The sequence below is a fragment of the Pelophylax lessonae genome, assembly GCF_965119305.1.
Source record: "Pelophylax lessonae genome assembly, chromosome: 8".
In the NCBI taxonomy this organism is placed as follows: Eukaryota; Metazoa; Chordata; class Amphibia; order Anura; family Ranidae; genus Pelophylax; species Pelophylax lessonae.
In genome coordinates this window covers 16,035,632-16,063,329 of record NC_138775.1, presented here as the reverse complement: position 1 = coordinate 16,063,329, position 27,698 = coordinate 16,035,632, and the positions used below count along the sequence as shown (strand labels likewise).

The following is a 27,698-nucleotide window of genomic DNA, read 5'->3' as shown; positions in this document are numbered from 1 at the left end:
TGTTTGTGACAGATAAACAGGTTTTCTCACATTTAGAGAGACGCTGCGTGTGACAGGCGGGGAAGCCAGAGAATGAGCAATTCTGAAGTCATTGCGCACATTGGAAGGAGCCGCCGTCTTACACTAATCAATATGCATGTGGGAAGGAAAGAAAAAAAAAATTCTGGTTTTACAGACACACTCGTAAAAGGATGGTTTAACCACTTGAAGACCAGGCCTTTTCTGGCACCTTTTTGTTCACATGCAACAATCCGTTTTTTTTTTTTTTTTTTTTTTTCGCTGGAAACTCATTTAGAACCGCCAAACATTTATATTATATATTTTTATATATGATATATTTTTATATATCTATATATTTATATATTATATATTTTTATATATTTTTTATATTTATATATTGTATATTTTTATATATCTATATGTTATAGGTTTTTATATATTTATATATATATATTAATATTATTATATTTTTTTTAACCACTTTAGCTCCGGAAGGTTTACCCCCCTTCATGGCCAGGTTATTTTTTGTGATACAGCACTGCTTTACTTTGACCAGCTCCAGACCGCCGCCGCAGTTTTACTCCTGCGCGAGCCAAAATAGGACTACGTCGGTCGCACGCGTGGTGCGCTCCTGTCCCCACTAGGCAGCGGTGATGCCGATGCACAGGGCTGGCGGCACTGATTGCCGCCGGCCACCCGCAATCGCTCCCTGCTGAGAGAGAAGAAAGGAACACAGGTCTCTATGGTCATTCCACAAGCCCATCCCCAAACAGTTCGTAAACACTCCCCCAGGATTACATTTAACCCTTTGATCACCCACTAGGTTAACCCCTTCCCTGCCAGTGTCATTACAGTAACAGTGCCTATTTTTAGCACTGATTACTGTAGTAATGTCACTGATCCCCCCCAAAAGTGTCAAAAGGGTAAGTTAGGGGTCCGATCTGTCCGCCGCAATCTCGCAGTCCCGCTAAAAATCGCAAAAAAGAATCTGGATGAAGGAGCACAGGGGGGACACCTTCAGACAGCAGCACTGTCAGTCTGAGGGGAGGGGAGTGTTAGATGGATTAGCTGATTTATATATACACTAACACATTTAAAGCCAAACTCCAGCTAATACTTTACATAAATAAAAGCTGATCATTGTAAGCGCCCCTGTCAGCGGCTGTTTCGCCACTTGATTGCTTTTACAAGCAGTGGGAGGGGACACAACGCCGCCCTCCACCACTCTTGCCGCCCTCCGGAGCTTCTCCGGTCTCTCCCGCGCGATCGGCGAGCTGGAGAATGAACCTGCCAGAAGAAGTTCACCATAGAGCTAACTGAGGACCAGGTGGTCCCCAGCCAGCAACTCTTTGGCTCTGAGGAAGGGGGTTCGCCCCTGAAATGCGTCAGCCTAGACACAGCAGCCTCATGCGGCACACTGCATACTATTCAACACAGTGCGGTTCCTTGGCTACCTTGGAGACTATATGTGTATTATGTTGATGTGTGTCTATACACACCTGCTTTGTGAGTATAATGTAAACTTTTTAATATTTTTAATACATTTTTAGTGGTAATGCACAAGGTCGGTGCGCCCTTTTTCTTTTTTGTTGTTGTTTCCTAGTTTTTTTTGTTGTTGGTCCCCAGCCATCTCTATGACCCTCGGAGGCTGGAAGCGACGTCATGACGTCACTTCCAGAATAGCAGATGTAAACACCGCCACTTTTTTTTTGTTAGAAAGCCTGAGATCAATATTTTTTTTTTTGGGGGGATCTGGGGATTTATAGACCTCATAGCTCTCCAAAAAGAAGACCTGCCATGTCCTATTCCTATTACAAGGGATGTTTACGTCCCTTTATGGAGTGTTTTTGGGGCGTTTTTCTGCTCTAGGATCAGCTCTCAAAACGCCCAACAAGACAATTCCTATTCATTTCAATGGCCCCTGTTCACATCTGAGCGTTTTGACGCTGTAAGCAAAACGCCCAACGCTCAAAAAAGTACATGAGCTTCTTTTTGGGCAGATTATAGGCGTTTTCCATTGGTCTCTATTCAATCTAAAAACACCTGTAAATCGCGGTAAAAATCGCTGTAAAAAACGCGCGAAAACGCTATGCTCAGGTGTGAATGTAGCCTAAAGGGAAAGTGTAAAATAAATAAAACATTTTAAGTGCATCCGTGCCCGCACACAGGAGCAAACGCATATGTAAATAACATTCAAACCACACATGTGAGGTATTGCAACAAACGTTCGAGTGAGAGCGATGCTTCTAGCACTAGACCTCTGTAACTCTAAACTGGTAACCTGTAAAAAAATGTAAAGCGTAACCTATGGAGATTTCTAAGTACCAAAGTCTGGCGCCATTCCACAAGTGTGCTCAATCTTGAGTCAAGTTCCTTCACCCCAACCTTGCTCATCCATCTCTTTATGGACCTTGCTTTGTGCACTGCTCTAATTCATTGGTGGAGGGGGGATTAGGGTGTGAGGTTGTTTTTCAGGGGTTGGGCTTGGCCCCTTAGTTCCAGTAAAGGGAACACTTAAGGTGTCAGCATTCCAAGACATTCTGGACAATTTCACGCTCCCAACTTTGTGGGAACAGTTTGGGGATGGCCCCTTCCTGACATACCAGTGCTCAAAGCAAGGTCCATAAAGACATGGATGAGCGAGTTTGGGGTGGAGGAACCTGACTGGCCTGCACAGAGTCCTGACCTCAACCTGATAGAACACCTTTGGGATGAATTAGAGCGCCAGGTCTTTCTGTCCAACATCAGGGCCTGACCTCACAAATGCACTTCTGGAAGTTTAGTCAAACATTCCGATAGACACACTCCTAAACCTTGTGGACAGCCTTCCCAGAGGAGTTGAAGCTGTTATAGCTGCAAAGGGTGGGCCAACTCAATATTGAACCCTACAGACTAAGGCTGGGATGCCATTAAAGTTCAAGTGTGTGAAAAGGCAGGTGTCCCAATACTTTTGACAACATAGTGTATGTGTCCAAGCACATATCACGATTTTCAGGTATATTTGTAGAAGAGTGTTTAGAGGCTGAAAAAAAAAAAAAAAAAAAGTGCAATTTTGAGAGGAGCTTTTGGATTTAAAGAAAAAAAAAAAAAGCTTGATGCACCTTGCTGCATTTAGGTGTGTGAAGCATTTTTAAATGTACACTTTTCTAGTGCCTTGGGGAAAACCGCTTTTGAACCCAAATACGGATAAAAACATGTACAATATTCTCCACAGGAGGGATTTTATGCTGCTTTTTTCTGCCAGCAGTTTGGTCATTTTTTGCTGCCTAGTGTGCATAGACCCTTAATACAGTTCAAGAGTAAAAAGTAAAAAACAGTCATAAAACCAATGTGTTGTTACTCACTATATTGCTGGTGAATCTCATCGATCTCCTTCTCACTTTGCTCCTTTTTGAAAGTCATTGCCTGTTGGTGAGAAGAGAGGAAACGTGTGAAGGAGGGGGAAATAAGTCACATCAATTCGCTAAAGAGGATCTCTGGTCACAGCATTCATTCTCATTTTATAAGTTTAGCATTGCAATAACAATACAAACAATAGTTATTATTGACAATCCAATATAACCAATTGACGTCTGAAAGATTTACCCCCCCTTCAGGACCAGGCTATTTTTTTTGCTATAAAGCACTGCCTCACTTTAATTGACAATTGCATGGTCATGCAACGCTGTAACCAAACAAAATGTATGTCGTTTCCCACAAATAGAGCTTTCTTTTGGTGGTATTTGATCACCTCTGCGTTTTTAATTTTTTGCACTATAAACAAAAAAAGACTGACAATTTTACAAAAAAAAAAAAAAGTATGTATATATATATATATATATATATATATATATATATATATATATATATATATATATATATATATTTTTTTTTTTTTTTTTTACTTTCTGCTATAAAACACATCCAATAAAAAAAATTTAATTTCTTCATAAATTTAGGCCAGTGTGTATTCTACATGTTTTTGGTAAAAAAAAAAAAAAAAATCCCAATAAGTGTATATTGATTGGTTGGTGCAAAAGTTATCGCATCTACAAACTAGGTATAAACTGGAACTTATTTTTTTTTTTCTATTACTAGTAATGGCAGCCATTTGCAACCAATACCAAATAATGTGGCAGACAATGTGCCACTTTTGACATTTTGTGGGAACCAGTGACCATAAAAGTGGTCAGTGCTAAAAAAAATTTGCACTGTCACTTTACTAATGATACTGGCTGGGAAGGGGTTAAACATCTAGAACAGCCTTTCTCAACCTTTTCAGCACAGAGGAACCCTTGAAATAAAATTTCTGGTCTCGGGGAACCCCTGCTAAATATTAGAAATCTACAACTCATGACACATTAGTGTGACAGTCAGTGGGAAGAATGTTCCTTACTCTTGTCCTCATTGGGAAGAATTACCCCCCTTACAGATAGCTAAAAGGAACAAGTCATTATCTGACATGCAGAAATTGCCCATTGCTCAAGGAACCCCTAGCAACCCCAGGAAGAACTCTAGTTGAGAAACCCTGATCTAGAGTGATGAAGGGGTTAAATGTGTGCCTAACCGGTGTTTGTGTGTGTACTATGTGGTGCTTTTACTAAGGGATGTTCTTTGCAGGGAAACCAAATCCAGCACATACCCACTGACAAAACAGAGCTCTGTTCCATCTTTCTCCTTGGCGGGTCAGCAGGTGGCGGCAGTCATCTATAAGCCGGTACCCGCTGATTGCCATGTGCTGTAAAGAATCACAGTACTAGCAGCGTGCCAGCACCCCCTACCCAGAAGTGCCCGATTACGTACTAGGCACGTGATCCGGTTCAGGAGAGCCACTTAGCCATCCTATAATGGCATTATGCGGTCGACAAGAGGATAAGCCAATTTAAAAATGTCCTGTCCAAATGCTGCGAGTGTTGGCTGTCTGCTGTCCATCGCTTTCCACCACTTCCTGGATTCCATGCATGCTTTGCAGCTTCTTCTCCATTTCTAAGGTCTACATATCCCATGGTACCTTGCTGCCTGCAAGCAGTGATTCCTGCACTGACTCCGCCTCCTAAAACTCCTCCTCTCAGCTGCTCTGTAATTAAGAAGGCAGGTTCTTTGAAATGTGTGACACCGCAGTGCCTACTCACATGGCATAGTGACTACGTGCCACAGAATTTAATGAAGTAGATGTACTAGTGCCTCTTAACTATGTCTTACTAGAATTATCACAGCAGATTTTGGTTTCCTGAGCCCTCCATTAACACAATTTTATTACCTATTGAACCTGTCAGTAGATCCATTATTTTTTTTTTTTACTTTCTGTAACAGGGTGACACTTTATTTCCTGCAATGAAATTGCAGTGTTGTCTCAGACAGAAATGTCGTTTTTATAGGACTTTCAAAAATAAACAAATTAAAGGTTAAATTAGTTATTTTTCTTTAATCAGCTTCCATCAAAGAAAAGCTTTAAATGGAAGAGGAGGACTTTTCATTCATCTTCCATTCATAGAGCGCATTTTCATAGAAAGAATGGAGAGGGGTGGGCGCAAAGTACAGACATAGGTTGTACTCTTGACGAGTCTCTTTGACCCCCCCCCACAGTACTAGAAGATTATTGCTGCTGGAGCTCGGGGGGTGGGGGAAGGAGGGAGGGGGAGGGAGGGGGGGGAGGAGGGAGGGGGGAAGGAGGGAAGGTGGGGAAGGAGGGAGGTGGGGAAGGAGGGAGGGGGGGGAAGGAGGGAAGGGGGGGAGGAGGGAAGGGGGGGAGGAGGGAGGGGGGAAGGAGGGGGGGGGAAGGAGGGAGGGGGGGAAGGAGGGGGGAAGGAGGGGGGGGAAGGAGGGAGGGGGGGGAAGGAGGGAGGGGGGGGAAGGAGGGAGGGGGGGAAGGAGGGAAGGTGGGGAGGAGGGGAGGAGGGAAGGGGGGGAAGGGGGGGAGGAGGGGGAGTGGAGGGGAAAGGGGGGGTGTAGAGGAAAAGGACAGATGATTTCAACTAGGGCAGCCAGCACCAGCACAAGGGACTCTTCTAATTAAGGCTCCATGTACACGGGACGCTGGAAATGGCCGTTTAGGAGCAGTTGGGCGTTTTTTTCAGAAGCCCCTGAACCCACCTACATTTTATCTTATCTGTCCATGTACACCAGGTCGTTTGCGGTCGTTTGCAGGCAGTTGCATTCAGGGACTTTTTTTAGAACACAATTATTTGCGTTCGAACGTGTTTTCCGGCGTTTCAAACGCAAAAACGCGACTGAATGCGTCCGAACACGTCCGAACCCGACCGAACGCGATGACCCGCGTTTGGCGTTCGCGTTTTTCCATTTTAAAGGGGAATCATTTTTTTGACCTCTAGGAACGGTTCTAAACGCAAACGCCCGCTAAACGCGGGTACAAACGCGACCGAACGGAAGTTTCAAACGTCCTAAAAATTCCAGCATTCAAAGGGACTTTTAACAACGTCCCGTGTACATGGACCCTAAATGTAAGTACCATCCTTTGTGCTGATTAAAAAAAAAGGTAACTAAACATAGGCTTGAAAGAGCAAGTTCGCCTTTTCACAACAAATGAAAATGCAAAACACAGTACACACGCTCCACCCTACCGCACTTACCTCCATGGGTGATTATCTGTCACTGCCCATGAAGCAGGGTCTGGGGACATGAAAGCCCCACTTCTCTTCCCGGTTTCTCCTTATGGCTTCCATGAGGAATCAGTGCAATTCCAATTGGTCAGAGTAGTAACGTGCCAGCGCATGACCAATCAGAACAACTCTAATCTATCCTAAAGTCCTAAGGCAAGAAGGGGAAGGAGAGCGGGGCTTAGCAGTGACAGCTAAGCTAATCCCCCATGGAGGTAAGTGCAGCAGGGATAAGGTGGATGGGGAGGGTGCAGGAGTTTAGTTTACCTTTTCATTATTGTTGAAAAGGTGATTATAATTTAAAGTGGAACTAAGTTGCTGAATGAGCAGCCTCCCCCTTACCCTCCATCTTTAAAACTTTGCTGCATATACAACGCCGCCATCTAGGACAAGTCAGAGACTGGCAGCACGTGTGTATGCAGGCTGGAATTTCTGCACATGCACTGCCAGTATACCATCTGGCAAAGTTTTTGCACACGTACAGAAATCTGTTGCACATGCACACAAGTAGCACAGTTGCTGCCTAATTACACATTGGTCCCCCTGGGATACCTGTGATCTAACTCAGGGCTTCCCAACATTTTTTGGACCGAGACCCACTTCTGAATACAGTTATTTTTCGTGACCCACTTGCTTGTAATGGAATATTGTAAAGCGTGACAGAATTAGTTGGCGCTTTATAAATGCAAATAATAATAATAATGCATATTTTAAAGGGAGGGGGATGTTAAATTAAAAATAGAAGCTGCCATGAACTCCTGACACCGCCAGGCCACCTGGTCCTCCTATGACACCGAGGCTGCCATCTCTGCCCGCTATAGCTGAGAGAATCCCGCCGCCAGTCTTGCCAGAAGGACAGAGGAGCTGGCTCTGCACCCCATGAATATATCCTACAACCTACATAACAGCCCACATACGTACTCACTGATGCAAGTATCCTCCTCATGGCAAACCAGCCTCCGTAAACTACGTGGGCGAGGTCCTGAATCCATCACAATTTGACTGCTCTGGCTCTCTGTAATTTGTGCGGGTTCGCACAGCACAATTTAAGCGGGCGTGATTTCCAGCTCAGCGCGACCCACTCAAACGCAGCTCCCGACCCACCAGTGGGTCCCAACCCACAGTTTGGAAACTCCTGATCTAACTTTCCCAGGAGGCAGCAAGGCCCAGCCATGGATAGACACCTGGAAGTACTGCTTTGTAGCACAAGACGATATAAAAAGGTAAACAAAGTAAAATACATGTTTTAGCTTTTCTGTAACTAGCAGAGAAAAAATAAGTAAAAAAAAATTGTTGAAGAGAGTTTAGTACCACTTTGAAGTGATTGTTATTTACACACATCATACCTACCTGCTTTGTAATGGTTTTGCACAGAGCAGCCCCAGTCCTTTTTCTGCCAGTGCTCCCCCCTCACCACCGCCCCACCCCCACGATTGCCGCCATAGAAAGCCGCTTGTTATGGAGGCACTTATGCGGGCTCGCTCCCACACAGCTCTGTCAGTTTATAGACACAGAGCATGGCTCCAGCTCTCAGCCTCGCTCCCTCCTCACTGGTTGTGACTGACAGAAGAGGGAGCCAACGAGGAGAAAGAGAGCCACTGCTCTCAGGCACATCACTGGATTGCGATAGGGCTCAGGTAGTATAAGGGGGGGGGGGGGACTGTGGGAAAAGGCATGCAGAACGTTTTTTACCTTATTGCAGAGAATGCATTAAGGTATAAAAAAAAAAAAAAAAAAAAGACTTTAGCCTTGGAAACCACTTTAAGCAGTTATACCAACAGAGATCGTGCGTGGACTCAGAGTGTTGCACCTGCACTTCTTGTGATGTGATCACTTTAAATAAGCTCTTGGACTACTGACCATGGGTTCATGGTGTGCTGACAACCCCTGTAACAACTTAATTTGACTATATATGTAATATATATATATATATATATATATATATATATATATATATATATATATACACACACACATACATATATACATACATACACACTAAATAATTATTGGTGTTAGTGCTAGTATACAGCTACTAGCAGAGTCAGGACAGGGGGGGGGGGCTGGGGGGGCAGCCGCCCTTGGCACCGTGATGGGGCAGGGGGTTGAACACTGCAGATTAGTGGCTGACTTCCCCTTCATCTCTGCCGTGACAGCTACTGCTGTCACATTGAGCTCCAACATGCCCACTCCCCTCACCCCCATCCACCCACAGCAGACACAACTAGCACACCGTGCATGTGTAACTACCTTCTAGCTGCTAGAAAGCAAGTGATTAGGCCATACATGTGAAGTGCACACTCCACACCAACCATGGGAAGCCGGAGCAAGTGGGGCAGAGAATGGGCACAGGGCAGTACACCCATTCTCCATCATGTATTAGCAGCAGGGGAGGGGGTGCAGTTCCACAAGCTTGCCCTGGGCACTGGAAGAACCTGTCCTACTACTAATTACTAGTCTACCATAATTTTATTATAATGGGTTTTCAAGTAGGGAAAGTGATTAGACTTCCACCCCTGGACTGGGCACACTTTGTGCTAATAGGTAAGCCCATAATCACTTCCACCAAACAGCTGATGAAAAGGGCAATGCAGTGTTTTCACAGACAATTAACATTAATTCCATTAACGTGATCTCTAGTTAACATCCGCTGCTTAACGCCACACGACAAGCAAGCGAGGCATCGTGAGGATCGGTGTTCTTCATTAAATGTCAATGCATGCGTGAAATTTGTTGAAAAACCAAATGTCATTATAACTGGCTTCACCTGTCACAAAAAAAGCCACAAACACATGTTAATTGGCACGCTCTGTAAAGGTTAATGTCATTGGTACGGGGGGGGGGGGGGGGGAAACGGCATTGCAGGCGATGGTCTGGTGTGTACAAGCTCTCTGCGGGGGCTTATGGGTGATGACGAGGTGGGCATGTGCTGAACTAAACGCGTTTTAAGTGGTTTTATGGTGCTAAAATGAACACCAGCACTGAACAGTGACAGAGAGCAAGGACGATCACTTCATAACGATGATACAGAGAGAGAACGCTGCAGATTATTAACAGCAAAACATATGATGGGATTCTTGCTGTTACAACTGTCATTTAAAAGCTTTATTTGTTTCCCTGGTGCTGTTCGGAGATGGAAATTTACTTCTGTGACAAGCAATTCCAAAGAAAATTTGAAGAGAAATAAATATTGGAATTTAGAATGCGGCAAAGCGGTGTTTAGCTCTGTGGCTGCTGTATTAAAGTAGCATTCCAGGTTTAAGGATAACTCTCAGCCCCCCCCAACACTTATGCTAACTAGCCTGTGTAAAAAAAGATCTGTGTATTTTCCTATTTTCAGCCTGCTCCGGTCACGTGATCCCCTGTGTCAGGCAGCTGCAGGGGAGAGGAGAGTGAACGCTCAACAATGGCTAGGAACTCTGGGAGAGGTGACATCACCTATAGGCTGCCATGTTCCACCCATTGTTGGCGCTCCCTCCTCTTCCCTGCAGATCCTACAAAGGAGAGTCAGATAATGTGACCGGACCAAAGCGGGCTGAAAATAGTTAAAGCGGAGTTCCGGCCTCAAATACCTTTTTTAACTAAAAATACCCCTATAATACTAATCCATCGCCCTTTACAGAACCGCTATTCTCATACTTACAAGGTGTACGGTATTGGATTTTAGTCAAAATCTTACTTTTAAAAATGATGTCTGGGCGCGGCCATCTTGGATGTGGGCATCTGAAGCCGCGGTGTAATCTGCTGTGTCCTTCCTGATTCCAGGGAGTGTTCTGGGAGTTCTTCCTGATTCCAGCCTCCTGGGAGTGATGACAAACAGCTCCCAGGATGCAATGCAAAGGCGGAAGTGATGTAGGTGGCCGTGGCCACAGAGGGGAGGGGGAAGGAGGAAGTACAATCAAAAATGCCCTGAAAATAAAGAAAAGGGACCCCCCGAAAAAAATTGAAAATGCCCAATTGTTGATCAGCATAGCGAGCACTCCAGGAATCACTAAAGTTGCAAAATAGTCCGGAACTCCACTTTAAGTATACATATCTTTCTTACACAGGTTAGTCAGGATGGGTGTGGGACTAGTTAGCTTTAGCCTGGAATTCTGCTTTCAGTTTCATCCCCACCCAGAACTCCGCAGGGCCTCCCAGTTCGAGGGTTTCCTCCAGCAATCCAAAAACATCCTGGAAGGTTAACTATCTCCTATCTTCACTTCAAATGCCCAATCATATTCAGAGGAATTTCTTTTCCCCCCATCTAACCACTTCGGCCCCAGAAGATTTTACCCCCTTAATGACCAGGCCATTTTTTGCGATTCGGCACTGCGTTGCTTTAACTGACAATTGCGCGGTCCTAAAACGCTGTACCTAAATACAATGTCTTTTTTTTCCCCCACAAATAGAGCTTTCTTTTGGTGGTATTTGATCACCTCTGCGGTTTTACGTTTTTGCGCTATAAACAAAAGAAATTTAAATTTTGAAAAAACACCAATATTTTCTACTTTCTGCTATAAAACATTACCAATAAAAAAAATTTAAAAAAAATCTAAAAATTTTCTTTATCAGTTTAGGGCAATTTGTATTCTGCTATATACTTTTGGTAAAAAATCCCAAAAAGGGCATAATAATTGGTTTGCGCAAAAGTTATAGCATTTACAAACTACGGGATAGATTTATGGACTTATTAGTAATGGCGGCGATCAGCGATTTATATCGGGACTGCGACATTGCGGCGGACAGGTCTTACACTATGACACTTTTTGAGGACCAGTGACATTAATACAGTGATCAGTGCTAAATAATATACACTGTTACTGTATAAATGACACTGGCAGGGAAGGAGTTAAAGACAACAAGAGAAGGGCGCACCGACCTTGTGCACTATAACTAAAAAAGTTTATTAAAATCCAAATAGGTGACATACATTATACCACAAACATAAGATGTATACATGCATGCAGGAAATGGGAACCAATCGGCTCCAGGACACTTGCATACTGCTGGATGACATCCACAATGACCTGGCTTACGCCTTTCGAGGGAGAACCCTCTTCCTCAGAGCCAAAATCGTCACCACTTGAGCGCAGGAGAGACACTGTTTAGGGAAGGGGTTAACACTGGGGGTGATCAAGGGGTTAAATATGTTCCCTAGATGTGCTTACTGTGGGGGGATGGGTTGAACAGAGGCAGAGAGAGAGAGATGGTGAGCTTAGCTTAGCTGAATCACATGATCTTTCCCTGCCTCTCTGACAGGAGAGCCGTCTTACATTGTTTACATACCAGACGGCTCTCCTGTCAGTTTTGCCAAAGATCCTGGGAGGCCAACGGCGATAGAGCCCGCTCCTCCCACCATCTGCCTCCTGCTGTGTCTAATCACCGCCAAAACCGTGTGCACATAATTACGTAGATCTACGTGATTATGCGCAGCCAAGCCGCCCTGCCGCAGTAAATCTGTGTGGGGCAGTCGGAAAGTGGTTAAAAGGAGAAGTATAGCCAAAGCTTTTCTGCCTTTACTTCTCCTATTGATCACAGGAGTGCACTTAGTTCTGCACTCTTGTGACCCGTTTTCAGCCACTGTCGCTTGACGTCACAGACCAGGTCCAGGCTTTGAAAAGATCCCGACCACATGGTTGGGATTGGCCCAGATGCTTGGACTGGCAGCTAGCTCACCCTCTCAGCGAGCCACTGAGAGCCTGAACCAGCTGCTCCCGCCCCCTTCACAGCCCAGCGTTCCAGTGAATGCTGAATGGGGCAGAGCCCCGTGCCGTTACCGTCAGCTCCCGCGCGATGCATGCTAGCTCATTATGTGTTTTTCTTTCAGGTGTTCGCTTTTTTTTTTTTTTTTTTTTTAATTCAAAGGTTTACAACCTCTTTAAGGACTTTTAAGGACTATTGTTTATATGCATATTTTTATATGTCCACTCATAACTGGCACTGCTTCCATTTGTTCTATACACAAATATGCGGCCTCTCGCTGCCTAGTGCTTAGCACCAAGGGGCCGCATATTTCCGTTAATTGCTACCTATGCACTTGTGCTGAGAACGTGCGTGCTGCGGCCTCCCAACACCGTTGCTGTCGACTAACCGAAAGCTTTTTGGACCAATCACTGCGGTCACGTGATCTTAAGCAATGTCCGGCCTCCCAGAGTTATAAACCTCTTAAAAAGGCCAGGAGGCGCCGGCGTCAAGAGGTTAAAATACTGCTGAATATATCACTACTACAGAACGTGTGCTGCTGTGAAATGTAAGCTCCTCTGGTGCAGGGACTGATATGACTGGCTCAGTGTTCTGTCAGAGGTGTGTGTATGTATATATATATATATATATATATATAATAATAATAATAAGTGTTTGACTGCGGGGAGCACAGAGTGCAAGCTCCTTTGGTTCAGAGACTGACGTGAATGGCTCAATGTTCTCTGTACTGAACCAAAGATTACATCAAATCTGGATAAATTCATAAATATATTAATAGTGTGCAACTGTTATGGGGACAATAGAGTGTAAGTTCCTCTGGTACAGAGACTAATGTGGCTGGTTCAGTGTTCTCTGTAAAGCACTACAAGCTAGCAAAAATGCATAATAGCAATAATGTGACTGTGGTGGAGACATTAAAGTGTAAGCTCCTCTGGTCCAGAGATTGGTGTGAATGGATCCGTGTTCTCTGTACAGCACTGCAGAATATTTCCGAGCTATATAAATGTATAATAATGAGCAATTGTGATAGGACAGAGTGTAATCTCCTCTGGTGCAGAGACTGGTTTCACTGGGTCAGAGTTTTCTGTACAGCGCTGCGGTATATGTCAGAGCTTTGTAAATGTATATTAATAGTGACTGTGGTGGGGACATTAGAGTGTAAGCTTCTCTGGTACAAATACTGATGTGAATAGCTCAGTGTTCTCTGTACAGCACTGCGGTATATGTCAGAGCTTTATAAATGTATAATAATAATAGTGTGTGACTGTGGGGGGACATTAGAGTGTAAGCTACTCTGGTACAAAGACCGATGAGAATGGCTCAGTGTTCTCTGTACAGCACTGCGGTATATGTCAGAGATATATAAATGTATAATAATAATAGTGTGTGACTGTGGTGGTGACAATAGAGTGCAAGCTTCTCTGGTGCAAAGACTAGTGAGAATGGCTCAGTGTTCTCTGTACAGCATTGCAGTATATGTCAGAGCTATAAAAATGTATAATAATAATAGTGTGTGTGCCTGTGGTGGTGACATTAGAATGTAAGCTCCTCTGGCACAGAGACTGGTGTGAATGGCTCAGTGTTCTCTGTACAACGCTGTAAAATTAATCAGAGTTACGTAAGTGGGTATCCCTTCTGTACTTACACTTTCCTGCTTGGCCTCCAGACTTGAACGAACCTTCTCGTTCTTCTCAATCTCTTTAACGATTTCAGCAGCTACGAAAACAAACCAAACGTGTTAGGAAAAGAGCAGCACAGGCTGAAAGAACTAGACTGGACTGCAGCTACGTGTATCAGAATTCACTATGTGGGATTGTTTTCAGGTCAAGTGGCAAGATGGAACAGTAGTTGGGCCTGATGCTCCTCTTCACTGAGCTCTCAGGGAACATCTGCACTTCTAGGATACAAAGACTAAAAGCTGCAACTATACAGATATGTACTGAGAGAGGTTTAATACATTCTCCATCCTGCAAAGGTAGAGATGGTAAAGTGAGTAATTGTATCATAATAGCGCTTTGTATTATGAGGAGCTTTTGAAATCACAATACAACCAATTAGAAAGATAGAACTGCTCTTAATGAGCTTTCAGTAAGCTTTGCTGAAGGTTCAAAGTACTATTCACCTCCAGTTTGTAAATGTTGAACACAGATCCTAATGAGATTGTTCATTGCCACTTCAGGTCAGGTTCACATTTGTGCGGCTGTGGCTCCCAGCATGGGGTTAGGAGAGTTCCTGTTCATCGGTTCAGGTCCAAATTTTTCCTGAATTCGCACCTGAATCGGACTCAAACACACACAGGACACTTTTGTAATGCAGACTGTGGCCGCCCCAGACCTGTGTGAACGGCTCCATTGAGAGCCGATCACACGCATTTGTCATGCGAATTGGATGCAGGGGAAAGCCACATATGTGAACCCGGCCGTAACTAAGCTGCTGAAGTCAACTAGCAGCTTGCTTAAAGGATAGTTTAACCTTTTGACAAAAAATAAATAAATGCACATTTTTTTTTCAGGTAATAAAATGTTCATTTATTAGGTTTTGTTTTGGGAGCCTGTAAATCATTGCGCCATGCAGATCTGTCAGCGTATGGGCTTGCTTGTTTGAGGAAGCCGATACATTCTGACAAGAAGACTCCATGAACTACCACAGCGCCCTGGTAGTTCATTGAAAACTACAAGGCCTCGTAGTTTTTCCTTCACGAAAGATCCCGGCTAGCTGTCACAGCGGGGGAGCGGGGACTGATCCCTGAATATGGGTGTAACGTGTAGCACTGCCCCTTGAGGACTGCTGGATTTTAGCACTTTCGGTTCCCCCTGGGTTACCGTTAGTAACTTTTGCCATTCACAGCCTATTACTTTACTTTTTGGCTCAGTCAATAATTAGTCCAGGGGTGTGTAGCTGTTTTGTGTTTTCTTTATAAATTAGGGATGGGAGAAGGGAAAAGTGGGATACTCCAGATTAACTATGCACAAAGTGTGGAGGACATCTATCTGTAGATACAGCCAGGCTGTTGATCCACCTTGCCACTTAGGTGGATTTAGGATTAAGTCTCTTTCCGGATGACTTGTTAAACTAATGTTATCTTCAGGACACTCTCCTAGTATCCTCTTTCTCGACCACTGACACCCATCCACTGACTATCCTACTCCTGGGGTGGCCCCCCTCAGGTCAGGCCTCTTGACACTGTCATCTGTACTCGCGATACTGTTTTTCTAGGGTCCCCAGTGTCTCTCCCTCAGTCAGCTTTCCTGGACCTCTGGGTTCAGCTCTGTTCCTCTGGCCCTCAGGACGACCTTCTGATGCGATGTTGCGCTGCTACAGAGAAGGAGGCAGCCCCCCCCCCCCTCCCTTCGGGACTCTGCTCACCAGCCAAAGACCCCGCAGCACATGTGCTCCTGGCTTTTATACGGTATCTCAGAACGCACAGAAACAGCCTGTCTCTGCCAATCACAAGGACTGTATCAAAGCCTATGTATCCATTGGTCAGGTTTCGTCTCACTGTCCAACAAGCCTCCCTATTGGACCAGTGTGAAACACTCTCTAGACTCGATGAATCGCACACTAAGTAGACCTCACTAACAGATCCTGCTCTCTGCTAGACAGAAAGCCATATAGATTTACCTGCTGCTCCTCTGATAGGCAGACCGAGCCAAAAACTATACTCTCTCACTAGCACCTACCTAGGAGGGTGCTACACATGTAACATGTTATGAAAGGTGAACTTATCCTTTAACCCTTTTGCCGCCAGGCCCTGTGCTCCACGTTTAAACTTAGCTGGCCTAGGCCATTTTTGCTAATTTTGCATTGCTTTTCCCTTACAGCTTTCAGAGTTTATTATTGAAGACCCCCCAAACCATATATTTTCTGAAAGCACATGACCAGTAGAATACAAATAAGGTGCTACTGATTTTCAAGGCACAATGATAATTTGCGCAAATGTTTTTAACAATATATTCACTAAAAATATACTAAAATCTCCCTGTACGGGCCACCAAAAAAAAATACACTAAAATCATTATTAGCAGATAAAAACCGCACATTTTACAAAGTTCCTACTAAATATAAAGGCTAACCTGTATTGGGTTAATAACCACGATTTGTAAATTTTAGATTGAGCCTTTTTGAGAAATGGTGAAAATCGTACATACATAAAAATGGAAATATCCAATTTTTTCTAAAAAATCTAGAGGTTTTTATTGTTTTATTACAGCTTTCAGAGTTTAGGGACCCCACCCCCTCAAAACCATATATTTTCTGAAAGCACATGGCCTGTAGAATAAAAAGAAGGTGTATGGATACAAATGTCATATGATAAAGATGTAATAATGTGTGTGATAATTTGTAAGATGGAAAAACAAATAACATGTATATAATAAAAACAGAAGAAAAAGAAGGTACTACTGATTTTAACGCCCTGCAAGATTTGCGCAAATGTTTATCAAAACTATATATTCGATAAAAATTCTCTAAATTCTTAGCAGATATAAACACAGCAAATTTTATAAAATTCCTCCTAAATTCCTACTTTATATAAAAAGCTTAACCTGTATTGAGTTACTAAATAACTATTTGTAATTTTTTAAATTACACCTTTTTGCAAAATGCTGAAAACTGAATGTACACAAATATGTAAATACCCACATTTCTCTAAAAATCTGAAGGTATACATTGTTACCTTACAGCTTTCAGTGTTTGTTAAAGAGCCCCCAAACCATATATTTTCTGAAAGCATAGGACCAGTAGAATAAAAGGAAGGTACTTCTAATTTTTAAGGCCCCCCGATATTTGTGCAAATGTTTACCAAATCAATTCTTTTGCTAAAAATACACAAAAATCATTTATAGCAGATACAAGCACAGCAAATTTTACAAAATTCCTGCTAAATTCCTACTAAATATAAAGGCTTAACCTGTTTTCAGTTATTAAATAACAAATATTTGTAAATTTTTAATTGCACATTTTTACGAAATGGTAAAAACTGAACATACACAAAACTATAAATAACTAAATTTCTCTAGGAATCTGGAGGTTTTCATTTTTCACTTTCAGCTTCCAGAGTTTTTAAAAGACCCCCCCCCCCCCCCCCAAAAAAAAAACACTCTACATTTTCTGAAAGCAAAGGGCCAGTAGAATTTTAAAGCCCCGCGATATTTTCGAAAATGTTTGCCAAAACAATATTTTCGCTAAGCATGCACTAAAATCATTTTTATGAATTAAAAAGATAAATAAAAATTTACCCCAATTGTTTTGTATAAAGTGAAAGATAATGTTAGATACCCAACATGTCACTCTTTAAAATTGCGCACATTTATGGAATGGCATAAAACTTTGGTACTTTAAAATCTCCATAGGCTACGCTTTAAAAATTTTTATATATTACCAGTTTAGAGTTACAGAGGAGGTCTAGTGCTAGAAATATTGCTCTCACTCCAACGATGGTTTGACGTGCAAGCAAGAAGGAATAGGGAGGCTTTCTAAAAAAAAAAAACTTTTTTGTATTTTTCTAAATTTTTTGATCACTTTTATTGGGATGTTTACATCCCTTGAAATAGGAATAGGAAATAACAGGTCCTCTTTACGGAGAGATCTGGGATCTATAAGTCTTCACATCTCTCCTCTATGCTAAAAAAAAAAAAAAAAACGATCACAGGCTTTTCGGTAAACAAAACGACAGTGTTTACATCTGCCGGCGCCTGAAGTGATGTCATGATGTCACTTCCAGCCTCCAGGGTCATAGAGAGGGCCGGGAACCATTTGGTCCTCGGCCAGCTCTATGGAAAACCGCCAGTGGATGTATTCTCCTGCTCCCGGTCGCACGGGCAAGACCGGAGAAGCACCGGAGGGCGGCTATGATGCTTTTACATTCTAGGGAATTGCCTGCTGAAAAAAAGATATCTGAATGATGTCTGCAGCTGCACCCATCATACAGATATCTCCACAAGTCCCCAAAACCATTTTTCGTCAGCCCTGGGGAAGTGGTTAACATGTGCAAAAATCTGGCTCTGGCAGTAAAAAGGATAAAGCATAAGTTCACCTTTGGGAACAAGATTGGTTTGTTTAAAAAAAATGGCCTCCATTTTGTTTTTAGCTGGCTCCGAGATTCAAAGCAAATTTGTAAAGTTCTGATCCATGGCCAGATTTCGGACCAGCCCGATGACTGCAAGACGACTCTCGTGCAGAAAGACTGCATTCCATTATTACTTTTTATCATTGTATTGTTCTGCCTTGAGGTCCCGTTATTATTCCAGCTCTGCTGTAATGTGTTTAGGCTGGAAGAAAACAAAATGTTTCGCCGTGTGTTTAGCTTAATCTCTTTAGTCACATCCAATAAAATTGCAATCGCTCTACAGCAAACCACTGATGCAAGTAAATGAGGGAAACGTGCCTTATTTCCAGGCGGAAGGGATTAAGCCATTTAAAGTGAAATGCCATGTTTGTTTAAAGTGCTGTATGTTATAAATAAAGCTAATCTTGGTATGGAGAAGGATACAGACTTCTGGATCTTCGGGCGTTTCAGGTTTTTGCATTTTTTGAGGGCCACTTTAGCTCAACAGTTCTGTTAAGTTGGCAAAAGTCAGAAACGCTCACAGACTGGCCTCTCTTGTACATGGAGAACCTGGGTGCTGGCCGTTAATAGTCCATCTCCATTCAAAATATGAAGGAATATCAGACGCATTGCACTCGGTTTCTCTTACAGTATTATTTAAATGAGAAGGACAGCTAAAGCTCATTTGACTGTACTTCTCCCATGAATCACAGGAGTGCAATTCGTTCTGCACTCCTGTGACCCATTTTCAGCAGACAGCGGGCTGAACCCCGCTGTCAGCTGACGTCACAGAGCCGGTCCAGTGTCGGGCAAGATTGCGACAATGAAGTTGGGATCTGCCCACATGCCTGCACTGGCGGCACCCAGCTCACCGAGCTGCTGAGAGTCTGAGCCGGCTGCTTCCGCCCCCTCCACAGCCCAGTGCTCCAGTGAACTCAGGGAGCTGTGAGGGGCCAGCAATCGATGGTGTTCGATCACTTGGTTCTCAGTGTTAGAGGCGCCAGGGAACATATGCAGCATCGGACCAATGCTGCACCCACCTAAGTATGATTCCTTAAAAAAAAAATAAAAATCCCCACTGCATTATGGGTGGAAGGGATAAAGGTCACATGCTTGTCCATGCCCAATATCGGAAGCCGGAAACCGGGACAATCACCCCTTGAAGGAACAGGTCTTGTACCGCTCCAAACAAGCCCTGTAAGCGGTCTGGGGACAGGTGCGAGTTGGAAGGAAAAACCTTGCTGGGGGACAAGAGCGCAACTCAATCTTGTAGCCGGACCAAATGACTTTGTGGACCCACCTGTCTTGCACCAGGGAAGTCTACGGATCTGGAAACCAGCAAAGACGTACCCCCCCCCCCCCCCCCCACCCCAGATACGGGTGAGAATGCACCTTCATGCTGAAGGAGCCTTGTCCACGGGTCTGGAGAAGCCCAATCTTGGCTCGCCAAACCAGGTTTTTTGGATCCTCCTGAAGAGAACCTGAAAAGATTTGAGCCCTTGTCAGTCTACCCTGAGGGACAAAAAAACAAAACAAAAAAAACAACTTCTGAGCGGAGAAGGCCCACGTCTACGATGAGGTTCCTTACCCTTAGTAGCCACTGGTATATACGGTACATTATAGTTTTGATGGTTCAATGAAACTATGTTTAAAATATACCATACCTGGAATTCAGGTTTAGCCCCGGTTCACATTTATGCGATGTGGGAAGGCTGCGAATCCGCAGCCTGTTCCCGCATCGCAAACGCACCCCCGGCAGTTCACACTGCCATATGCGATACGCTGGGGGTGTCAATTTAATCTTAACGACACCCCCAGTTTGATCGCATATCGCAGTGCGATCTTGCAGTTCGCACAGGATCGGATCGCACAAGTGTGAACCGCTGTGCGATCCGATCCTGATGCGGCTGCAAAAAAAGGTCCTGTGCGTGTTTGCTGCGGGTGCGGTGCGAATTTAGCCATACAAAGTGTATGGCTAAACTCGCACCGCACAGCCGATCGCATGTAATGAAGGAGCAGTGCGCTCCGACATTACATGCGATACCGCAGCCGCACAAATGTGAACCGGCTCTTAAGCCCCGGTTCACACTTGTGCGTGTGCGGGGTTCGCATGTAATGTCGGAGCGCACTGCTCCTTCATTACATGCGATCGTCTGTGCGGTGCGAGTTTAGCCATACAGTATGTATGGCTAAATTCGCACCGCAGCAAACACGCACAGGGACCCTTTTTGGCAGCCGCATCAGGATCGGATCGCACAGCGGTTCACACTTGTGCGATCCGATCCTGTGCGAACTGCAAGATCGCACTGCGATATGCGATCAAACTGGGGGTGTCGTTAACATTACATTGACACCCTCAGCGTATCGCATATGGCAGTGTGAACTGCCGGGGGTGCGTGTGCGATGCGGGAACAGGCTGCGGATTCGCAGCCTTCCCGCATCGCATAAATGTGAACCGAGGCTCAAGCCGGCATTTTAGTTCCATCAACCTCCAGGGAGCCTTTCTAGTCAAAACATATTTTGAAACATTTTTCTTATTAGTGGTAAACCTTTTCCAGCGGTTATTAGTATGAAACAGCTAATATGCATTTCCTTGCCAAATCAGTTGTTAGATTTGTTTTTATTCCTAGACAAGCTCCAAAAAAACAAAAACAATGAATCACTTACTAATATTAACCCCTTAAAGTGGTTGTAAAGCTCAAGTTTTTTTTTTTTTCATTAAAATATTAAATAGGTTATACTTGCCTACTCTGTGTAATAGTTTTGCATAGAGCAGCCCCGATCCTCCTCTTCTGGGGTCCTGCGCTGGCGTTCTAGGCCCCCCAAAGGAAGCCATTTGCTATGGTTGGACTCAACTCTGAGCTTGGCTTTTTACATTTATTCAGGCACACAGCCAAGCTCAAATACTGTAGCTGCTTGCTGACTTTTAATATAAGGACACTTACCTGTCCAGGGTTCCTACGATGTTGGTACCCCAACCCCGGTTTCCTACTGTGAATGCGCAAGTCGCGCTGCACTTTCTGAATGGTGCTGCCGTTTTCTGGGGCCCATGTGTGTCCCAGAAGGCAGCAGGAAGGAAGAGCCGGAAATACCTGGAGATCACGTGCGGGGATCTTACCTGGAAGTGGGAGCAGGTATCTGTCAAAACCAGGTACCCGCTCCCCCCCCCCCTAAAAAGTGCAAACAAGTGGAACTCCACTTTAAGGATGAAGGTCCAAAAAAAATATTATAGGGATTGTAAACAGTTACCCTGTAAAACAACCCAGTTTAAAACTGAAATGAAAGGCAAAACATTTGTGTATAGATAAAAAAATAAAAGGAAATCATAAATACCTTTTTTTCCTCTTTTAGAAGTGATCACATTCCCTTGGTTCTCAGCTGCCTATGAGCTGGGGGAGGAGGAGAAGTAGCAACACACTGAGCTAGTGAATGGCTGTGCAGCAGAGGCGGGGGGGGGGGGGTGGATGAGGACAAGTATGATCATTGGAGAACATACAAAATACTAGATGATGTCGTTTTTGTTATGGGATGTGTTCATTTTTGCATCAACTAATTTGAGTTAACTGAAGTTTTTGTAATTCGAGTTATATTAATCTTTCATGTAATGAGCTAAACAAATGATCTAGAGAACTAAGTTTTGTCAACATTTTGGAAATTGTTCTTGTGTTCATTGAGATATTGATTAAAATCTTACTTTTCAAAAAGGTGTGTACTCATTTCTGCTGAGAACTTTAAGTTCATTAACATTAGGCAGCTCATAGATCCTACATTGGTACGCCACAGTCAGCTCTGAACAAAAATCTGAATGAGCACAGATGTCACAAAAGTTACATTCACCCCCTTTTTTGGTCCGATTCACCCAGAGATCTCCTTAATTATCCCTCGCTGAACGGGCACGCGGTCGTGTGATATGATTAAAAATGCTTTAAAAAAAGAGAGAAGTAGTAATTGGCGCTGCCTGGTGGGGTATTGGGAATGCAATTTATAGTTGCTGGCCTCCTGAATTAAGTTTTATAAAAAAACATATGTACTGTGATTTAAGGTATATAAAACAATGAAATGGTAAAACTAGGTCAATCTATGTGTAGAATCAATAGTGTCCCATGTGTAAATCAACGCATCAAAAAATCTTAAAACTTATAAAAAACCAGCATATACATACAATGCGTACAATCGGTGGGTATAAAGTGCAACAAAAAAGTGCAATAGTGAATATCAGGAGTGAAATGGTAAAATGATAAAAAATTAGTTAAAATATCCAATCATAAATAGGCAACCATATCATCACAATCAATAAATATCACCATAAAAATTCTAATAAATATAAGTGCAAATAAAGTGCATATATATATATATAGCTGCCAAAAAATATATACGCGTGCAAAGGTGTAAAAAAGTGAAAATGATCAAAATGATCTTTCTGCTATACGGCTGTGCAAAAGAAACGGCAGCACAAAAAATTGTGGTGTCCTTATAGATTATGAAGCAAATAAATCAAAACACAAGTGCAATCTCAATCTCGGAGAGAGAGCGTGACCACGTAATTTCCGTTTTCCGAACCCGAGGCCTGGAACGCACATCCGGCGGTTGATGCGCACGCCATCCCCTAGCGTGCACCGCAAGTGAGGAGGTTGCGGTTCCTATGCCAGACGGGCATACGATAGGTTATACTTTTATGTGAGTACATGTCCTTCTTTTATTAATAAAGTGTTTTTAAAACGATATTACACTATAGGAGGCTCCTTCCCTTTTCTTCTACATACCCTGGTACTGAATTGGAATTCATTATATCTACTGAGCTGACACCTGAACACTATGTAAGGAGAGAGACCGAGATCTTGGGACATCCTGATTGCCAGTGTATGGGAGCGATCCCTTATTACCGACCCGCTGTTTACCCCTGTAGGGGTAAGGGAATCTGGTAAGCGCAGGACCCCAGGCTCAGGGGAACACTTCTTCCTTCTGCCCATTCACCACACTCTGGGCATAGAGAAAAGAGCACCATAATCACTATATATGGACTATACAATCTAGGACTTCTTTGGATCTGTCAGAATCACTGAGATTGCACTTGTGTTTTGATTTATTTGCTTCATAATCTATAAGGACACCACAATTTTTTGTGCTGCCGTTTCTTTTGCACAGCCGTATAGCAGAAAGATCATTTTGATCATTTTCACTTTTTTACACCTTTGCACGCGTATATATTTTTTGGCAGCTATATATATATATGCACTTTATTTGCACTTATATTTATTAGAATTTTTATGGTGATATTTATTGATTGTGATGATATGGTTGCCTATTTATGATTGGATATTTTAACTAATTTTTTATCATTTTACCATTTCACTCCTGATATTCACTATTGCACTTTTTTGTTGCACTTTATACCCACCGATTGTACGCATTGTATGTATATGCTGGTTTTTTATAAGTTTTAAGATTTTTTGATGCGTTGATTTACACATGGGACACTATTGATTCTACACATAGATTGACCTAGTTTTACCATTTTGTTGTTTTATATACCTTAAATCACAGTACATATGGTTTTTTATAAAACTTAATTCAGGAGGCCAGCAACCATAAATTGCATTCCCAATACCCCACCAGGCAGCGCCAATTACTACTTCTCTCTTTTTTCATATTCAAATGCCCCCCTTTTAGGGTGGCATTTTTTGAAGTGGGCAGCAGCTAGGTGTGGTATCATAAGTATTTTTCCTTATATACCCCCTATCCTAAGCGCGGAACCACATAAATCCTTTCATAAAAATGCTTTAAGTCCAGAAAAATACCTGGTATGAAAAATATACAAATACCTCTACGAATCCTCTCTACAAACACTAAAATAAATCCTATAAAACTAAACAAGGAATCATTTTATCCAAATTTCTGTGAACTTATTTATAAATCCCTCTCGACGCCACTCATATATCCTTAAAATGTGCTTCTTAAGAGTCTCTATGACAACAAAGTCTTTCTTTTTGAAATGAACTCTGCAAACTGCGTCCGCCACCCGACGCGTGTTTCAATATTCTGCCACGCAAAACATACGTTGTGTGGCGGTCGCAGTTTGCAGCGTTCATTTCAAAAAGAAAGACTTTGTTGTCATAGAGACTCTTAAGAAGCACATTTTAGGTATAAGGGGGTTCACAAGGGATTATACCTGTATTTACAGGATTTTGGGTAATATTACAGGTTTATGTTTTCTAGAATTTATTTTATTGTTTGCAAAGAGGATTTATAGAGGCTTTAAGTGTTATTTTTATGCAACATACATTTTGGATACTGGTCTATAGATAGCTACAACTTGGCTGCTATAAGGAAATTCTTTTGACTGATTTGATTCACTTTTCATAGCTTATAAGTAGCACAGTGTGATCTTTTTTTATTTTATTTCTTTTTTAAGAGAAGCAGAAAAATAACAGATGATCCGCCACTGAGCTCCTAACCTCCTTTTTGGGGTTGATTAAGCAGTGCATTTGCTGAATTCTCCTTTTTACTTAAAGCGCAACTCCAAGAATTATATTTTTGCAAACTTGCATTGGGCCAGCTGGGCTCAATAAGAATCTGCATTGGATATCCAGAGGGCCGCTGGGGATGCTGCATATCATTGCTGTAACCTGCACTACTACAATAAAGCCTCTACACAATGACCATAGGGGGTTGCTCAATTTGAGCCTCTGCCATTGTCTTTTTTATTTTTCAGTGAACACCAGGCATTCTCTGATTGGACGTGGTGGAGATCATGACATCAACACCCTGCCTCTTCACCTTGCCCATTAACCACTTGCCGACCGCCGCACAACTTCTTACGGCGGCAGTCAGCCCCTCACAGGCAAAGCGACGTAGGGCTACGTCGCTAGCCTGTGAGGCTCTAGGGAGCTCCCGCGCTCCTGCGCGGTCACGGACTCTCCCGCGCGTGTGCTCGGCGGACCCAATGTCCGCTGGGCACTTGTGATCTTCCATTACACCGGGAGAAAGGCAGGCGGCTAATGTAAACAAAGCCGCCTGTCATTCTCCCTTGTGTAAGAAAGGTGATCATTCGGTTCTGCTATGTAGGACCGTTGATCACTGTTCTTACACATCAAGCCACAGCCAATCACAGTTAGAAACGCCCCTAGGGACACACTTAACCCCTCCCTCTCAAAAAAGTTAACCCCTTCACTGCCAGTGTAATTTTTACAGTAACAGTGCATATGTATAGCACTGATTACTGTAGTAATGTCACTGGTAACCCCAAAAGTGTCAAAAATGTCAGTCAAGGGTCCGATCTGTCCGCCCCAATGTCGCAGTCCCGCAAAAAAAAAAAAAAAAAAATCACAGATCACCGCCATTACGCGTTAAAAAAAAAAAAAACAACAAAAATGACAAAAATCTTTCCCTTTGTTAGTAAACGCAAGAACTTTTGCGAAAACCAATCAAAACACGCTTTTTGCGATTTTTTTTCCCCAAACATATGGTAAAAAAAAAAATTGGCCTAAAACGTTAAAAATTTTAGATTTTTACATTTTTTGGGGGGGAGGGGGGATTTCATATAAAAAATGTGAAAAATCTTGTTATTTTTGCAAAATTTACGTTTTTTTTTTTTTTGTTTATAGCGCATGATCAAAAAATCACACAGGTGATCAAATACCACCAAAAGAAAGCTCTGTTTGTGGGAGAAAAAGGACGTCAAATTTGTTTAGGTACAGCGTCGCACGACTGCGCAATTGTCCGTTAAAGTCACGCAGTGCCGAATCGCAAAATAGGAACTGGTCAGGAAGGGGGTAAAATCTTCCGGGGCTTAAGTGGTTAATAGTGTACCATAAATGGCAGAGGTGCTGAGCAAACAAATCCTTATGTGCATTGGGCAGAGAGGAGGATGCTTGCACAGAACCCAGAAGTTAGCATTTATCACTATATGTAGCAGTCATGTCCTTTCACTAGACATACGGATTATCCTTGGAAACCCAAAAAAGGTTCTTTGGACACTGGAGGTCTACCAGAATACAGTAAGCACCTCCTCTAATTAGATTCACTATGAGGCAGGGTGACACAGACTCCGCCCTTCAGGCTGAATCTGCCCTTACTGCCAGTTTACAAAACTTGATGATGCAGAAAAGCCAACCTCAACTTTGGGTCCTCTGTAGGTTTTTAGGAGTTCCTTGAGCTGTGGATGATTAACCCAGTCTTTTTCAACCAGGGTGCCTTGAGGTTGCTTCAGGGGTGCCTTGGCAAAATTCCCTAAAATTGCCCTAAAATTGTATACAAGGCTGCAGGAGGGTGAAACCTTCCTTTTAGTTACACATAGCCACAGGTTTTCATGGGGCACCATTACAACCTTCGAGCTGTCAACCTCCTAATGACCAATGACATCATCAGTTGATAAGGAAGATGTCAGTCGCCTGCATAGCATCCTTGTTTGACCCTCCCCTGCCTCTCTTCATCAGCTTTGGGGTCACATTAGCAGAGTGATGGAGAAAAACGGAGGAAGAAAAGAAACATTGAAATACTAGTCAGTACCAGTTTGTACCTCTAATGTTGGGTCTCCTACGTGTGTGGATGTTGCTGTATTATGTAAAACTATTTGATTAGTGTTTATATTGTAGGATGGGGGGCCTAAAGACTGTCCATAATTGTAGAGGGTGCCTCGAGGTTGTCCATAATTTTAAAAGGTGCCTTGACTAAAAAAAAAAAAAAAGGTTGAGAAACACTGGATTAACCTAACATTTGAGGATGCCTGCATCGTTCTGGGACCAACACCACTTAGTAGAGTCAGCTGCGTGACATAGATTGTCTTTTTAGCTGTTTATGAGGGCATTCTTCCCACTGACCATTAATGTAAGGAGCATTCTTCCCACTGACCACCAATGTAAGGAGCATTCTTCCCACTGACCACCAATGTAAGGAGCATTCTTCCCACTGACCACCAATGTAAGGAGCATTCTCCCCACTGACCATCAATGTAAGGAGCATTCTTCCTACTGACCATCAATGTAAGGAGCATTCCTCCCACTGACCACCAATGTAAGGGACATTCTTCCCACTGACCACTAATGTAAGGAGCATTCTTCCCACTGACCATCAATGGAAGGAACATTCTTCCCACTGACCACCAATGTAAGGAGCATTCTTCCCACTGACCTCCAATGTAAGGAGCATTCTTCCTACTGACCTCCGATGTAAGGAACATTCTTCCCACTGATCACCAATGTAAGGAGCATTCTTCCCACTGACCATCAATGGAAGGAACATTCTTCCCACTGACCACCAATGTAAGGAGCATTCTTCCCACTGACCTCCAATGTAAGGAGCATTCTTCCTACTGACCTCCGATGTAAGGAACATTCTTCCCACTGATCACCAATGTAAGGAGCATTCTTCCT

General features: G+C 43.1%; 1 protein-coding gene across 1 annotated transcript in view; it reads right to left on the bottom strand.

Annotated features, from left to right (window-relative positions):
• The window catches only part of RAD18 (RAD18 E3 ubiquitin protein ligase), a 506,049-nt gene that overhangs the window by 299,883 nt on the left and 178,468 nt on the right, over positions 1–27,698 (bottom strand). Inside the window, exons 7-8 of the mRNA XM_082265473.1 lie at positions 13,927–13,997; positions 3,345–3,405 (exon numbers count right to left, since the gene is read on the bottom strand). Of these exons, the coding sequence (XP_082121599.1) occupies positions 3,345–3,405; positions 13,927–13,997 (132 nt within the window). The remainder of the gene's footprint in view (positions 1–3,344; positions 3,406–13,926; positions 13,998–27,698) is intronic.